At 45.9% G+C, this 17,167-nt stretch overlaps 1 protein-coding gene across 1 annotated transcript in view; it reads left to right on the forward strand.

The window, feature by feature from the left end:
* The first annotated feature begins 224 nt into the window (after nucleotides 1-224).
* Slc1a2 (solute carrier family 1 member 2) overlaps nucleotides 225-17,167 on the forward strand; it is a 121,928-nt gene continuing 104,985 nt past the window's right edge. The window contains exon 1 of the mRNA XM_036183600.1: nucleotides 225-917. Within this exon, the coding sequence (XP_036039493.1) occupies nucleotides 901-917 (17 nt within the window). The 5' untranslated portion in view covers nucleotides 225-900. The remainder of the gene's footprint in view (nucleotides 918-17,167) is intronic.

The following is a 17,167-nucleotide window of genomic DNA, read 5'->3' on the forward strand; positions in this document are numbered from 1 at the left end:
GCGCCAAGGCTTCTCCAAGGATTGGGGACGGAGGGGCATCCCGGGTCTCTGCTCTTGGCCCAGCAAAGGGTGACCCGGGGCCACTCAGACTCAGAGGAAACAATAGAGACTCCTTAGATCCTGGGCTTCTGCCACCGGCTGTCCAAAGCGTTCCCGGACTACCGGAGGGCCTTTCCCCCCCCCCTCCCTTAGCTAATTTATGGCTGGAGGCTAGTGGGGGAGGGACGACAGAGGAGGGACAGCGTCTGAAGATGGGGGGCAGGGGCGACGGTTAAAGAAGTCGCCCCAGGCTGCGACGCGGGTGATGTCAGCTCTGGACAAAAATAGAGAGGGATCGCCTGCAAATCCCCAGCTCCGGCGGGGCTAAACCTTGCAATCCCTCCCGGGCCGGCGCCGAGCCAGGGCGCAGCGGCCTCCACCGCCTCCCCCGGCGCGCACACACCAGCACACGCACACGCACACGCACGCACACACTCCCCCGCACTCGCACTCCCGGTCTTCCCCGGTGCCCCTCGGTGCGGGCCACTCGCCGCACCGGTTGGCCCTTCGGGTGAAGCACACACAAGTAGCGGCTAGGACGCTCGGAGCGCGTTCCTGCAGCCCCGCGGCCAGCGCGATCTAGCAGGAGCCAGTGTGGGATCCCCACAGCGCCACTCGGAGCGCTGGCCGCGAGCCGCGCACGGGAACGCGGACCGCGCGCGGTGGAGAGCCGGGACGTGGATTAGCGCCGGCAGCAGCCTCCCGCGCGCGCCGAGGCGCTAAAGGGCTTACCCAGGAGGGGGGTGCGAGGGCGGAGAGAGGCTGCCCGTTAAATACCGCTCCCCGCCTCACTCGGGGCTCACCCAGCTCGCCGCCACCGTCGCCAGACCGTGCCCGGGAGGAGGGGGCGTTCCCCACGCCATGGCATCGACGGAAGGGTGAGAGGGTTTTTCTGGGTACCTGCTGGGAAGCGGGAGCCGCGCGCGGGGTGGTGCTGCCCTATCCCAGATGGGGACAGAGAACTGTGTCTCCGGACCTCTGAAACCGTGGCAGAGCGACAGCCAGGCTTGATGGAGATGGTGGGGAAGGGGATTGATTTCTTTAGTGGATTAGCTGTCCTTTGAGGATGCGGGAGGCAGAGAATTGGATCTAACAGCGAAGTACCATGGGGGTGTGAAAAAGTGTGAAAATAAACCCTCTGGAGGTTATTTCAGAGATTTAAAGACAACAAAAGATTGTCCGTGGTGCAGGAGACACTGTCTGGGCTGCAAGGTGGGGACTGGTTGGAATGAATGAGCCAGGACCAGAGCCCGGGTGGGGCAAGGAGCAGCACCTGGCTTTGAACTCTAGCTTTGGGCGCGGGTGGGGGCGGGGGCGAGCCTGGCCCAAGAGATCTTTGCCCTTGGACGTTGGAATCTCCCTGGCTAGCAGCAAGGAAGGGTGGAAGAGATTTGGGTGCTTCCCGAGAGGAGGGGAGAAAACCTGTAGCTTGAAACAGGGCAAGAGTTTCCAGACACTATTGGGAATATCACTGGCTTCTTTATTTTGCCTGTGGCCTTTGGGTCGCCTCTTGCCTCTTGAGGCTGCAGTTGGCATGGTGATCACTTCTGTAATATAGAAAGACAACTGTATTTAGCAAAGGTGACATGGGGGATGCAAGAGCAACAGCGTTCCTTGAATACTCATTCCAAGGCATCCTGGTCTTGTCTCCAACAAAAACTTTTCAGGCTTTCCAGAGCCTAGGAGTGAATCAAAAGAACGGTTGGGGACCCCAACTTTTAGGTTATTTCACAAAATGGTACTAGCTGCTTACAAAAGATCACTGGATCCACACATGATGTCCAAAGCAACTATCCGGAGCTTCTCGGGACTCTACACTGAGACCTTGGTTCTGGTATTTTCTGGAGCATTTTTGATAGAAATCCACAACTCCATAAGCTTTTAGTGATGTGGTGGGTGGTGAATCTCTAAGCAGGAGTGGAAAGATGGTGTTCAAAGCGAGACTTCTAGATTCCAACCCCAGACACGGAAAATACTTCTAAAACTGTATCCAAGAGAAAGAACCCATTCATTTATTTCTCTCTCCCCTTGAGTCCTTCCAAAGGTGCCTGGCATCAGAATTCCTTCACATTGCCCTATTTGCCAGTGTGGACCTTTGAAATGTTTTCTTATCCAAAAAAGATGCTCCAAATTGGTACTTGTATGCAAGGAAGGTGGTATCTTGTCTTCAAACATATCTCTAGAATTAAATATGAAGAACCCATGTGGCTTAACATCAGCATTCCTCTGTGTTTGATTTAAAAGGCTTTCATCTTAGAACAGGTATAAAGGTATTTCCGGCTACCCACAGGAGCCTTCTACAATTACTTTAGCCTTCAGAGTCTCAGTTGGAAAACCTCTTAGAAAAATATCATCTTCTAAATGCTGCACCCACTTACTGTCCACTCTGCTGTCCAGAGGGGAGAAGATAGAGTCAGCAATAAAACCCCTCAAGTGTGCCGCTCTTTTCTTCATCCCAAGTGAGAGCTGCCAAGTGGCTTGACATTTAAAGTAAAGCAGATGAGATTTGCAGGACTGAAAACCAACTCTAGTCCAATTAGTGCCATCCTGGTGTATTGTGCAGGGTTAGAAAATGATTGTCAAAGGAACTTGTATTTAAGAGTTGAAAGAATCAGGGGAAAAAAATCTGAAAACTGGGAAACAAATGTAGAAAAATATGTTATTATTTAAGAGCAGTAATTTGGTCAGTTGGAGACATTCTCAAAACCCTTGTTGTCTCCCAGAATCCTTTGCAGAATCTCTGTTGGGTGGAATGCACCTGCTAGCTTCTCTGGTGGAGATAAAGGGACACAAATAGCTCTGGAGATGACTTTCAGAAGGATTTCCCAGTGGAGAACTTTTATTACCAGGTTGTTTTCATGGGTTGGTGAGATCCATTTGCCCCTTCTGATATCTTTGGGTAATGCACCTTGAAAAGGAAATTCAGCAAGAGTCCCCAAGCTGATCTCTTTTGTTAGCCTTTGTCTTCTAACAATATTAAAGCTGTTTTTCCTGAAATATACATAGCTTAGAAGGATGCCAAAATAGCACTGTAATTACATGCTTTCAGTTTATACATATTCAGCTCAACTCTATTCCAAAATACTGAGGGAGTGGGATGGTATATTAAACCAATCGATCTGGTGAATGTTTATTTGGTGATCAAGTTGCCATCAATAGCATATGCTAATTACTATTCTTTATAGAATTATTAGAGTCAACAAGTATATCTATTTAGCACTTGTTTCAAAGCTTATTTGTATATCTTTACATTCACATCTTTCAATAGCTCTATGAAGTAGGCAATCCAATGAAAATAGACGTGAGGTCTCAAAAAAAAAAAAAAAAACCAAAACAAAACAAAAAACAAAAAAAACAATGTCATGCCATCTTTCCAGGGAGATTCTGAGATTTGGCAGAACTTTGGAGTGTCATTTGGAAATGTCAGTTGTCAGTAATGAGCATGTGCGGCATGGCTGGTGCTTATTGTCGGCTTTCTTTAAAATCTTTGTATACATCCCTGGCAAGTTGCCTTTTAGAATATTTTATATCTGATGTGTTTGATCCTTGCCCTTTTACAGACCATACCTACCACTGTTTGGTTATCTGAAGTTTCTGATCATGTTGCACTGGGAATATCAGCATGGCTTTTGTAAAATTCAGCAGTAGCTCTTCTGGTTTCTAGGTTCTGAGAAGGGTTTTTCCTATGGAAGCAAGGTTCCTTTGACAGTTGCATGGCTTTTGTTGTTGTTCCTGACTCTTAGGCACGGCTGGAATTACTGAGATGGCTTTTAGGTTCCTGACCCAAATTGGAAAGAGATTATAAGTTGCTGGTGACAGACAAGCCAGTGTCTGTTATTGACTGGGTCAAAGTGGAGTGGCCAGATGCTGAAGAGACAACCATTTTAGAAATATGTTTCTAAGGGCCGGGGATGGCCAGGTCTCCGCATATATCAGAGACTCCTGGCAATCTATCTTCTGATCAGCTCCCAGGAGCCAAGGGGTCAGGGTTGCACCAATCAGGAGGGCTTGGATTTCAGTCTGACTTCGAGAGCAAGTGAGACAGAAAACTGCTGACAGCAGGAAAGCCCTGCCAAGGGAGACCCCTGAATTTATGATTCCCAGCGCACGATGCTAAACACAGTGAGTGTCTTACCGCCTCCCTCCCCTCTGAAAATGAAATTGAAGGGAGCAGGGGGAAGAGCTCGTAGAGTGGGCTTATTACAGGGTGAGTGGAGGGCAGAGGAGGTGGGACCTAAGAGGGACTTGCATATTGCATGCCTCAGGCTCCACTGGAATTCATTTCTCAATTTCAAGAATATAGAAATTGTCTTCCTTGGGCAAAATGGATATGAGTGGAGCTATGATAAAGCCATTCCTCGTTTACCAAGGCAATCTTGTGTGAGCAGTTGAAAGCATAATTCTCCAGAAATAATTTCTAAATCCAAATGAGACTTGGAAAGTAGAAATGGCAGCTTATTACAAACAGAATGGCAAGTCTGAGCCTCAGACCCAAGGGTCACGTTGTTTCCCCTTTCTGTCGAACAATGAGGCCTCCTCTCCTTGGGCTTCTGCACTTTGTGATGTGTCAGACCTGGCCACACAAACAAGCAATATTCACACAGCACTCTGGGTCAGTGTGCTGTGTCAGGTCCAGGTATGCCTGGCTGCTTCACAGTTTGGAGCTCAAACGCAGGTTAATTTCTTGACAATCCCCTGTGCACCTTCCCCCATGGCTGGATCAGCTGTGAAGATGCCTGAACTTTCTCCCTGTAAAGGCAAGCTCAATTGTTTTCTATCGTGAATTGTTTCCCCTCACTGGATTGCCTTGTCTCTTGGAATGAACGGAGCCTTCTCTTCGATCGCCTGCTATCATTATTTTAATCTAATGAAACACAGATAACTTAAAATCCTCTAGCCTTAGTAGGCAGAAGCAAAGATCTCAGGATAAGGAGTCTTAGTTAGGTTTGCATTTCAAGAACTTGTCCTCATGGTTTGAACAATATATCCCACAAATGTTAGACAGTGCACTGTCGCCCCTTCCCTGCCCTTAACAGCTTGTTGTGAGGCAGGAGGCATGCTTTGCAGAAAGGGTTTGGAATCCAGATTACAGCAAATCTCTTTATTTACCGGGGCTGTGGGATGGCTCTCCCCTCCGGCTGCCTGCCCCTCACCCTGCAAAGCCAAGTCCTTAGAATGAATTAATTAGGGGAGTGTTTAAAAATATTTCACCGGCTCCATCTCCACGTGCTCTCTTATTGATTGGAGGCAGATGGGCTGCATATTTGTCAGCAGAGGAGACAATGACTGATATCTCACTATGAACCTGTCTGGTTGGCTTCAAATAACATCAGAGAAGACAATGGGCCTCGGATATATTGACAGCCAGGGAAAGCAGACTCTTAATCTTTTCAAGGATATACCTTTGTTTTCATAGTTTTGTTGCATTTTCAGGATTGTTTCTCAATGGTACTGACATTTTCTTTCATTTGTTTACTTAATGCCTCACTTAGACAAGCAGATGTGGTCACTATCTGCAGAACTGTCAGCTGGAGTTTTGGGTGATGTCGCCAGCTGCCTTGGATTATGGACTCATTGAGCAAGGGATGGATGGCCTTTGAACAGAGAAGGAAGGGAATGAACTCCACTTGGGCAGCTGGACTCGATCTGTGTCAACCCCAGTCCCCTCTAGGATGGATGATGGCAAGGACCTTGTGTGAGGTCCTTGGGGACAAAGATGTAGATATTGTCCCTGTGTGTCATGTGTATTAACGGATTCATTTAAATGGCAGGCGGGACTTTCTTTTGTTACATTGGTCAGGATGACCATCTGTCATTTGCTGTTCCTAATCTGTCACGGGACTTTGAATCACAGGCTCCTACTCCTGGTCCCCAGCCTCTGCTTTCTCTCAGGATCAGGGAACTGGAGACAGATTCAGAGCCTCTGTTTGCCTTGGCTTTGCTTTCTGTGTGGCTTTGAATGTGAGGTGCCGGACACTACAGACCACATGTAGCCCAGAAGTGTGTTCTTATTTTGGCTCTCAGTAGATTTTGAAAATGTTCGAATTATTTGCCTACTTGGAAAACAATTCCTAATTTTGAATTTTTCTTTTTGTTTTATGTGTTTGAGTGTTTGGCTTTCAGATACATCTGTGTGCTACATACATGCCATAGAGGCCAGAAGAGGGTGTCTGAGACCCTGGAACTGTGGTAACAGGTTGTTGTGAGCTGCCATGTGGGTGCTTGGAATCAAACCTGGGTCCTCTGGAAGAGCAGCCAGAGGTCTTAACTGTTGAGCCATCTTTCCAGTCCCAAATTCCTGACTTTAGGTATTCTAGAAAATTGGAGATCTGTTGACAAATAATTCACTTTTCTGTCTTAATACATTTATTATGTAATTATAAGCCAGTATCTTGTATACGTGTGGGTGTATATATTTGTATTCCTGCATGGTTGAGTGTGTGTTTGGTACTAGAGACTGCACCTGACAGGCAAGCATTCTACCTTTGAGCTGTATTCCATTCTTTCTTTTCATTACTCCCTCCCCCCAGCTTTGAGAACAATTTTACTAAGTTGTTCAGGCTGGCCTTGAACTCACTTATAGGCCCGGCAAGACTTGGACTTGCTAACCCTCCTGCCTTAGTTTCCCTAGGAGCTGGGATTACAGGCCTGTGCCATCCAGCAGGCCTCACAGCTTTAGCAATTTTTAAAGCACTTTGTATCTACAATTTTACTTAATTCTTATAGTATATGCGAGAGCAAGCATTATTATTATTCCTGTTTTTCCAGATAGAGCAACTGTGCCATAAAATAATTTAGTAACTTGCCCCAAATTTCTTAGCCCTTAAATTCAGTGATCCTGGGTCATGGAGCCTCTAACTAGTGGGACATTCCTTCCTCTCCCTCTCAGTGGCAGTGGTTAGCTAGATGAGGAGTGACAGAACCCTGAGACAGAGCATGTCATCCAGTTGGGTCACCATTGTTGGGAGGCCATGTCACTCATACTCTATGCACAATGCCTTACCTCTCTGGGACAGTAACCAAGAGTGCAAGCTTGGAACCCACACTGTTACCATATACTACTGTATATATACTCATACATGGTATATCTCCATATACCATGCCTAAGTGCATTTACAGTTCGAGTTTGGAAAGACTTTGTCAGAATACCATGTAATTCAAGACACTTTAAACGTTTTGTTTATTCTTATTTTATGTGTACAAATGCCTGCCTCTGTGTGCATGTGCGTGTGCGTGTGCGTGCGCGTGTGCGTGTGCGTGTGTGTGTGTGTGTGTGTGTGTGTGTGTGTGTGTGTGTGTATGATGTGTGTTTAGTGCCAACAGAAGTCAGACAAGGTCATTGGATACCCTGGAACTGGAAATGGAGATGGTGTGAGTGACCATGGTAGGTGCTGGGAACAGAACTCAGGTTCACTGCAAGAACAGAAACCTCTACACCATCTCCTCAGTCTCCAACTTTTTTCTTTTTAACCTGTAACCACTCCTTCCCCTAACCACTTCTTGCTATCAGCTTAAACTTTGCCCTGAGTTACTCTTAATAGGGTTCCTCCATAATGATTGATTTCAACAAAGCTAATGGCATTGCCTCATCTCTGTTCAGTGCATTCCAACTGCCCTGGGAGGATCATGCGGGCCAATCACTAGGCGATGCCTCCATGCTTCTTTGTGGAAAATGTAGCTGAGCAGTCATCAAATGTGGTTATGTGGACAGTGACTTAACTTACTCAGTTTCTTGATGTCATTTACTTTGCCCAGTGCAAATAGTGATGACCCTCACTCTGGATTGGCAAGGACTCAGAGGCTGGATCTGTGTGACATGTTTTTAATATTTATTTATTTATTTATTTATTTATTTATTTATTTATTTATTTATTTTATCTGTATCTGTGTATGTTTGGGTGGCTGCCACATGTGTGCCCAGATGGAGACAGTCAGAAGAGGGCATTGGATTCCTTGGAGATAGAGTTAAGCTGTTGTAAATGACCCAGCATGGCTGCTAGGATCTGAAATCTAGACCTCCAGAAGAACAGCAATACTCTTACTCACTATGCCGTCTCTCTAGCCCCTTGTCCCCCTTTCCCCCCCCCCCAACCCCTTTTTAAAGAGAACAGTTTGCTGACCACCCAGCAGGTGTCAGGAAGAGCAGTAAATGTCGGTGGAAATGTGGGTCCCTTTGGAAGCCCCTCCACCCTTGGGAAATCCCAGGTCCCACAGCAGAGCAGATCACAGAACAGCACTGCACCCCATTCCCTTCTGATTAAACAGACTCGCTCCACCACACACAATCTGATAGTCATGAGACATTGTCATACACTGAAGAGATGGAAGATGTCACCTGAGACAGATCTAAGTAGGGATGTTCTTTAGTTTTATTCTAGCTTCCCATGCCTGCCTGTCTATGACCTAATTTAATCTTTGAAAAAGCTCATAATATTGTGCTCGTTTTATAGATAGACGCCGAGACTTAGAGAAGTTTTGATTAAATGCTGTCACTGGGTTCCACGCCCCTCCCCCTTTGTCATCTAATGTAGCATTTTCAACATTTCACAATTACCCCCCCATTTCCTCCAACTTTAATAAACCTTCCTTCCTTTTCTTTCCCCCCCCCATTTTTGTGAGTGTGTGTCTCTAGTCATTTTGATAAGAGAAAGCAAGCACCCCCAAAGAAACAAGATTCTGGCAAGTGTCATAGGGCATGCACAAGAAGGAAAGAAATGAGCTTATCTTCAGTAAGGATGCTTCGGAGAAAATGGCACTGTAAAACGACGTAAGAGGAAGCCTAGGTAATGGCAAACTATTGTCGCATTCCAGTTTGTGGATATAAACCAGAGGGCTTTCAAACAGGGCAGCAGTGCTGAGGGGAGATAAGGCAAAAGGACACAGGGCGGAAGGAAAGCATCCCCTATTAAGTGCCAGGGGAAGTCAGCCTCCCAGACCTTAGTGATCTGTTTGTTTGCTTGTTTTTATTTCAGTCTTTACTTAAATAGCCAGTTGGGATTTGATGGCCAGATTATACAAAAAAGTAGAGGGAAGCCATTCTGAGCGAAGTGCTCACTTAGGGTGGAAATGGATGGGCATCACCTGACAGTATACATCTCAGACGTCCCAGAGGGATGGACGGCACTGGAAGTGGCTTCAGCTCTTGTTGTTTATATTTGCATGCGGTCTAGAAAACAAATGCCAAGAAGAAGAATGGAACTAACTCCTAAAAATGGACTTGAGAGTGACGGAATTACAGACCGAATCCAATTCCCAGTGTCCTCTTGAAATTCAAAGTCATCCATTAGCCAGCATTTTGAAATCATCATGGATTCATAGCATGGAGCTAAACATTGGTTTTAAGATCATGACCATAACCATTTCAGATGAGATTAGGTGCTGTGGCCACAGATTAATTGCAAACAACTCAAGTGAAAAACTGATTACTGAGGGAGTTTATCTGAGCTAACCCACTTGGGTTTGGATTTCTTTTTCATAGGCCTTGACATGTTTGGTTTGGAATATTGGTGCTGGTGGGTCACAGAGAGCAGAGTCTGAGCTGAAGGCTGATGAGTGTGCAGTTTATGGGGAGTCTCTGGAGTTGGCTAAAAGCCCCTAGATAGAGTAAAGGAAGCAGGGGTGGGCAGATGGAGAGGTGAAAACTCAACCAAGGCCTCATGCCCCCTATGGGATAATCTGGAGCACTTCTGAGTGCCCCCTGACTGAGGAAAGAGACGTTTTCTACCCTGCATTAGCCGGCCATTCCGTGGAGCTGTGATGGGGCAGGGGCATGGCTCTATGTGGGTAAAATGCAAGGGTTTGGAAAGAGCCGTAGCCAAGAGTTGTCTGTCTAATCTCCTAACAGCTAAGCCAATGAATCCCCTTTCTCAGAAGTTGAAGGCCTGGGCATTGGGTAGTGTGTACTTCTCATATAAGTGTTTGGGAAACAACATAACGGGTTCAGCTGCCTTCAATTTGTGTATTGAAGTAGATGGCAGCCTCCCCCTCAATGCCATCATCTGTAGCAAAAGGATCTGCTATGCCAGTTAATAAATACAAAATTTCCAAAATTTCAGGTAGACAGGATAAGTAAGTTCAAAGGTGTGTGTGTGTGTGTGTGTGTGTGTGTGTGTGTGTGTGTGTGTGTTTGTGTGTGTGTATATGGGTGTTTATATGTGTGTGCTGTTCCAAGGCTGATGTTGGGTGTTTTTCTCAATTGCTTTCCACCTATTATAGTGAAGCAGGGGCTCTCACTTGAACCTAGAACTCACTAATTCTGCTAGATAGCCAGTTTACCCCAAGGATCCCCTGTCCAGGCCCACCAAGTGCTGGAATTACCAACAGCTACCACACCTGCTCTACTCAGCCTTTTTGTGTGTGCTAGGGGTCCCCAGGTGTGTGCGGTAAGCACTTTTCTTGCTAAGCCGTCTCCCTGTCCCAAGTTCCCAAATCACAACACAGGGGCCACAGCTAACAACAATGTATTGTATATTTAAAAATTGCTAGGACTGTAGTCTAAGTCTGGTTACTAGAAAAAAATATGCAAGATAATCAGTGTGCTAATTAACTTGAGTTAATCGTTTAGTAATATATACATATTGAAACATCATTGCATGCCAAAAGTATATAGAACTATTTGTCAATTCCAATTAAAAGTAATTCAGCCAATCTACCAAGCTATACCTTAAAAGCAGGGTGTGGTAAGGGGAAGTGGGAGGGGACATGAATCCCTATGGAGGAAATAGGGACTATTAGAAGTTGTTATCTTCCTTAGTTTTAGCTATAACCCACACAGCCATCAGCTCAAGTCCTTCTGAGGAAGCCTGGCCCAGTGGGAGGATGCTATCTGGAATGCCCTAGAGAGAGAAATCAACTGGGGTTCCATTTGTCTGACTCCTGTCTGGAATGGTGAGTTTAATGAGCTGAGCCAGAAATAACAATAAATCGTAGGGCCAGTGTATAACTGCTCTTGACGCTTGCAGGGTCGACAGCAGCTGTTCTTCTCTTCCTCCCAGTGTTATCCCTGGAGTCCTCATCCTGAGGAAAGTGAGCCATAATCTGGTGAGCCCCTTCTGGAATATCTGCTGTGCTGTTCTAGTGACCCAAGCTGGGCATTTTGTCAACATCTGCAAGGTCACCTGTGCATTTCCCCCTCTTTTCCATTGGTGAACATTCAGATGTTTCCTGAGATAGAAGAACACTTTTGTGCACACCCCAAGTCCTTGAGATGATGCCTCTGTGGGTGTCCCTCAGCTGTGTTCTGAGTCGATGACACTGGTCTCACTATGTGTTTTCATCAGTACAACTCAGTTCAAGGGGTCACAACTGCAGGGCAACAGACACTAAAGCAAGCTGGCCGGTTTCATTAGAAATCACTTCCCTTCCTTTTCCACACCTCTGTTAAATAAGTAACACCCACTGCTGCCACAGAAGACAGATACAGTGCGTATTTCTAGTATTTTGGTAAAGAGGTCACTGATTAGATTCAATCTACACTTAGTATATTGAATATTGAAATAACATATAGGTCTGAAACACTTAGTAGTCACTGTCAAAAAAATATTTTTAACAAAAATTTTACCGTCCCCCCCATAAGGCAAAATGTGGGCATTCTTAAAAGCAAACATATAAACCTGTATATCATAGGAGGGCATAAAGGCAAAACACATCTCCCACTCTGATCTTGTCTTCTTGAAATCCTCCTCATGTTTGGCACATTTTTCTATGCATATGTTAAACATCTTAATCTTAATATGCAAATTTGGATATCCTGTACAAACTATTGTATCTGGTTGTTTATTCACCCAATACTTTCAGTTGTTTAAGTTTGTGGTACATATGTATATAAAGGTATACTTATGTGTGATACATGCTACATAGAAAACATGTATTTCAATACCCAATAATAGCCTCAGAATGGCTATATAATAATCCATTTACCCAGTCTCTTTTAGTCGTGAGTTTTTGCTGAGTCTTTCTTGTTATAATAATGTTGGTGGGCTCTGAGTGAGCAGAAGCGTGGCCATCCAGACCAATGAAAAGGTAACCGATAGTTAACGTGGACAAGTTAAGGAGATAGTGGGAAGAATTAGGGTATGGGGTGCATATTCTAGTGCTGTTGGGAGGATTCAATGACCAAGTAAGTGCCTATGGAGACAAGCAGGGCAGAAAGCTAGCTCTCAAATTTCTGGTTGAAGCAAATAGGGGGTAGGATGAGTGCGGAGAAGAAATTCAGGGGAGGGATGACCTCATAAAGGGAGAAGAAGATAAGGAACTTATCTCATGTGCTGGGTTAACATTTTCGTGTTTGTGGGGCAGCAGGCAGAAACGGTCATGCAGGCATCCTAGTCTTTATGGCGTGCGACTGTAATGGGAGAGGGGAACTCATCCTGATGGATCATGACGCAAATTAAGAAAGGCACTGAGGAAGGATCCCGGTGAGCTGGAATGTCTGTAAAGGTTGGCGATGAGTGACAGACATTATAGCTGGGACACGCTGAGATGTAAGCATCAGAAGGGACTCGGTGTCTCAGAGTGGCTGGCAATGTGGCCTGGTACAGACATACTGAAAAGGCAAGTTTTGCAAAGTGGCCGTTGGATGAATCAGTTCCAAGGCCGCCTTTGCCAGACCCGAGTCAGCACAGTGATGGTTCTGTCATGCTGCTGGTGTGGGTTTTGAACTGGTAGAGAGAAAATGAATGAAAGGCGTTTTTTTAAAGGTTTGTTTTTATTTATGTGTAAATGTGTGTGTGCTCGGTTGTGTGTGCTCGGTTGTGTGTGTGTGTGTGTGTGTGTGTGTGTGTGTGTGCGCGCGTGTGCACATTGGGTCCCCTGAAGCTCTAGCTACAGGTGGTTGTGAGCTGCATGAGTGCTGGGAACTGAACATGGATCCTCTGTAGATTCCTTAAACACTCTTGATGCCTGAGACATCCCTCCACCCCAAAGCTGTTACTGTTACTGTTACTGTTATTCTGAGTGGTAATCAAGAAGAGGTAGTGAATAGGAAATGTGACATACCGGGCAGCAGAGACGCACCTTGGGTCCTCTGTCTTAGTTTGAGGGTGTGTGAATGCAGCATGTGTATATGCCGAGGGAAAGGCTGGGTCAGTGAAGGCATTCAGATTAATCCTGGTGGAAGATTGTGTTGAAGACAAGAATAAGAGCTGGAATCAGCTCATTGCTTGCTTTGGGCTTCCCGTGGGGGGAGAGCAGGTGTCTCTGGGAATTCCTGGCTGAGATTTCCTACAGCATGTTTAACCAGTCCTATGGCATAGTGTCTTAGTCAGGGTTTCTGCTGTTGTGACAAAACACCATGACCAAACAGCAACTTGGAGAGGAAAGGGTTTGTTTGGCTTACACTTCTAGATCACTGTTCATCATCAAAGGAAGTCAGTACAAGAACTCAAACAGGGCAGAAACCTGGAGGCAGGAGCTGATGAAGAGGCCATGGAGGGATACTGCTTACTGGCTTGCTCCTCATGGCTTGCTCAGTCTACTTTCTTATAGCACCCAGGACCACCAGCCTGGGGATGGTACCGTCCACAATGGGCTGGGCCCTTTCCCATGAATAACTAATTAAGAAAATGCCTTACTGCTGGATCTAACGGATTTCTCAATTGAAGTTCCCTCCTTTCAGATAACTCTAATTTGTGTGAAGTTGACATAAGAGTAGCCAGCACCCATAGGATGGCTCACAGTGGAGAAGAAGGAAACACTACCTGCCCAGATGGGCAAGTCTGCGTCATCAATCCTCATGACCTGAAGATGTGGGCAGCCATTTCATCTGCCTCTGTAGCTTTGTTGTCAGGAGCTGGTGTAGGATGGCATTATTGGGCAGTGGTTGCCATTTCCCTGTCTACTCACCTGTTAGGAGCCTTCTTATGTCTCCTTAGCTGGAGTTGTCCTTTTTCTCCCCTTCAACCCAGATCATTATATAATGTCTGTGTGGATTTTCTTGGACTCTGGTGTGTCTGAGTGAGTGAGTGAGTGAGTGAGTGTGTGTGTGTGTGTGTGTGTGTGTGTGTGTGTGTGGTGTAGCACATGTGAACGCTCACATCCCTCTATGTGCATGTGGAGGCCAGAAGTTGGCCTCAGACATCTTTCTCTACCACTCTTCACCTTAATTTTGGAGGCAGTCTCTCACTGAGCTCAAAGCTCACCAGTTTGCTAGATTGCCTGTCTAACAAGCCCCAGGATCCTCTCCTCTCTTTCTCTCTGCTATCTAAGTGCCAGGGTTACAGGCATGCCGCTACACTTATTGTTAATGTGGGTGCTGGGGTTCTGAGCTCTGGTCCTCATGCTTGTGTAGTGAGCAGTTTAACCAGCAAGCTATCTCTACACCCCTTGGATTCAATATTATTTCAGTCATGTTTTTGGCTCTGCGTTCTCTTCAGATCCTTTCTGGAACACTTCCGTGCCACTACCTTCTTGATACCTCCTGAAGAACGTTACTATTTCAGGTTTTTTTTCTACCCTAAGGCTGACAGATCTCATGGCCTACTTGGTGTTCCAATTTGTGCAATATATGGGTTCATGGGGACATGTTACTACAATGGAGCTGTTGATACTTCCCTCCGCAGACTCACACCTACTCCCTTCCAAGTTCCCCCACCTCAGCCAACAGGGCTACCACTCGCCAAGGCTCTGAAGTCATTAATACCAGCTTTGTCCCTGGCCTTTTCTCTTATCTCAGCTCTAATAATCAAGCTTACCAGGTATGCCCTTCTCTCCAAAAGGTTTCTTAAGCCTGGACCTTCCTCTCCATAGCCACAGGTTATCACTATAGCCCAGGCAACAGCCATTACTCTCTTGGAAGCGTTATAGCTTCTAGCCTTTCAGATCTTCCTGTACCTGCACTGACATACCCATTTTCCTTCCCAGACTATTTCTTTCCATTGTTCTCCCACCATTCCACAGCTGGCTAGTGCCTTCTTCTAGAGCATTCTTTGGTGATCATCTTCAATGCCATTTCCTAGAGGGGCCTTCACTCCCGTCCCCTGTGCCATCGAGAATGGTTCTCTCTTCCTTGGCACTGCCTCGTTCCTCAGAGTTTTCTTCCTTCACTGCAGCAATTACAGCCTTCAGATGTCTTTCTTATTTATCCTCTTCTTCCCCTGGCTCTCATGCACTGTGAGAATACAGAGGACCAGCTGATTTTGCATCTCCCTAGATCCTACTGAGTCCACCCACTGAGTACATAGATGGCCCTGTAGGTCTGGGGGAAACAGGGACAGATTCTTGAAAGGATAGTTTTTAAGTTGAGCTTTTCCCAGGGAGGGTGTCCTGCTATGCTTTGTTCAGACCTCTCTCAGCACTTCATTAGATCAGCTTGTGCCAAGTGTCTTCTGGTCTGCCTGCTCACTGCCCTTCAGATCTCTCTAAGGATCGGGACTATCTTAATTTATTTTCACCTCTGCTTATTATCTTCATCCCAGTGAATGTTGGTGTAATTGAATTGTCTGCTTTGGGAAAGAGACTCACAAGGGCAGAGAAAGGAGAAAAGAAATAGGCTTGAACCAGCGATAGGGCCAGGGTTGGGAAGAGATGTCTTTTTGCTCCTCGGGAGGTGGTCATCTTTACAGGGTGATGGTCAGTGGACTATCCCTAACCAGCCTTTTCATGGCTAAGGGTTAGCAGGGTTGAAGGAGGTTACAAAGGCCATCATTTGGGCAACAGCTCATCTCCTGAAGCCAACCACGGATTTACCATGGTCCACTGTGTCCCCACTCTGCTGCCTGGGAAAGACTACGAACTCCCCTCTCTACACCTCTTTCAGAACACAGTGGGTTCTAGTCAGATGAACATCTTTGAGGCCTCGTGTTTCCTGAGACCACCTGCCTCCCTTCAGAACCTTGTCTACTCGCTTTCCTCATTCTTTGCAAAGGGAAACAAGAAGCTGGAATGGACTAGACATTCAGATACAAAGACGAGATCCAAGTCAAAGACGGTATTTAAATTGCATCAGTGAATAAAACTCAAGGCTTGACAGTTTAACTGCTTATAAAGCCGATTTAGAAGAAGAACAGTTACCAGAAGCTGCCAGTGCTGTGGCTAAATTGTTGCTTTTGATTGCTAAGGAGCATCTCAGAGCATTTAATCATTCCCAATGGAGTCCCCTTACTGTGACTTCTTGCGGGTAGAGAAATGATGTCTTTAGTATGTGTGTTTGCTCCTAGCTTGAAAAAGAATGCTTATACATACATATCTATATCTATATCATCTATATCTATATCTATCTATCTATACACACACACACACACACACACATACATATACACACACATACATACATACACACATACATAACCCTGGACATACCCTGGAGCAGAGTCCTTTGCTTCAGTTTTCTGGTACTTTGCTGTGTTTGGTGGTATTTTGGTTCTGTTGGAATAAGAGGGTGAAAACCATTCCAGGAACCTTCAACAGGACAAAAAGCCAGTTAGGAGCCTCCTGGGGCAGTCCTTAGCTGTAGCCACTCACTGCCATTGGCAGGGCAACCACTGCTAGATTCAGATCCAAGGCTACAGATTTTGAAGTGAAAATAGAATCAAAGCATAACTTCTGCATTTTCTAGTATCCTCTGCCACAGAAGCCATTGTGAGTTCTGAGAACCAGGCACTCACCATTTACTGTCTTCCTCTGTCCGAAGATTCTTAATGCATTTCTAGTCAGCTCCAGATATCAAGGCCCAATGCATGCACCATTGTTCCTCAAAGAGGCCCAACCATTTCGTCCAGCAGAGGGCGCAGTGGAGCTGTAAGGCCACAGGCTGGGCAATGGGGATTTTTTTTTCACACTCTGAAGCAAGCCAAAGGACAAATCGTCCTTTTCCAGGCCAGCACCAGCTGTTGCCCAGATCTTAAAGAAAGGAAGCCCTGATACTTTGAGTTTGCACATTCCAAGTCACCCTGAGTTGTCAAATAAGCCAGAGATCCACAGTTTTTGGGGGGCTACAACCAACTGATAGCCTTGGGGTTGTACGGGAGTTGGCAGTCTTGGTCTTCGTTACCTACCCTGGCCCTGGATCCTTTTTATCACCTTGAGCTTGCCCTCCTGGATTCTCCTCGGCAAAGTTCAAGAAAGATCCCTGTATCCGGATTCAGGTATGTGCAAACTGTTTCTGTTTGGGTTATCAACAAACTTATTTAAG

Source organism: Onychomys torridus, chromosome 4, assembly GCF_903995425.1.
Source record: "Onychomys torridus chromosome 4, mOncTor1.1, whole genome shotgun sequence".
Lineage (NCBI taxonomy): Eukaryota > Metazoa > Chordata > Mammalia > Rodentia > Cricetidae > Onychomys > Onychomys torridus.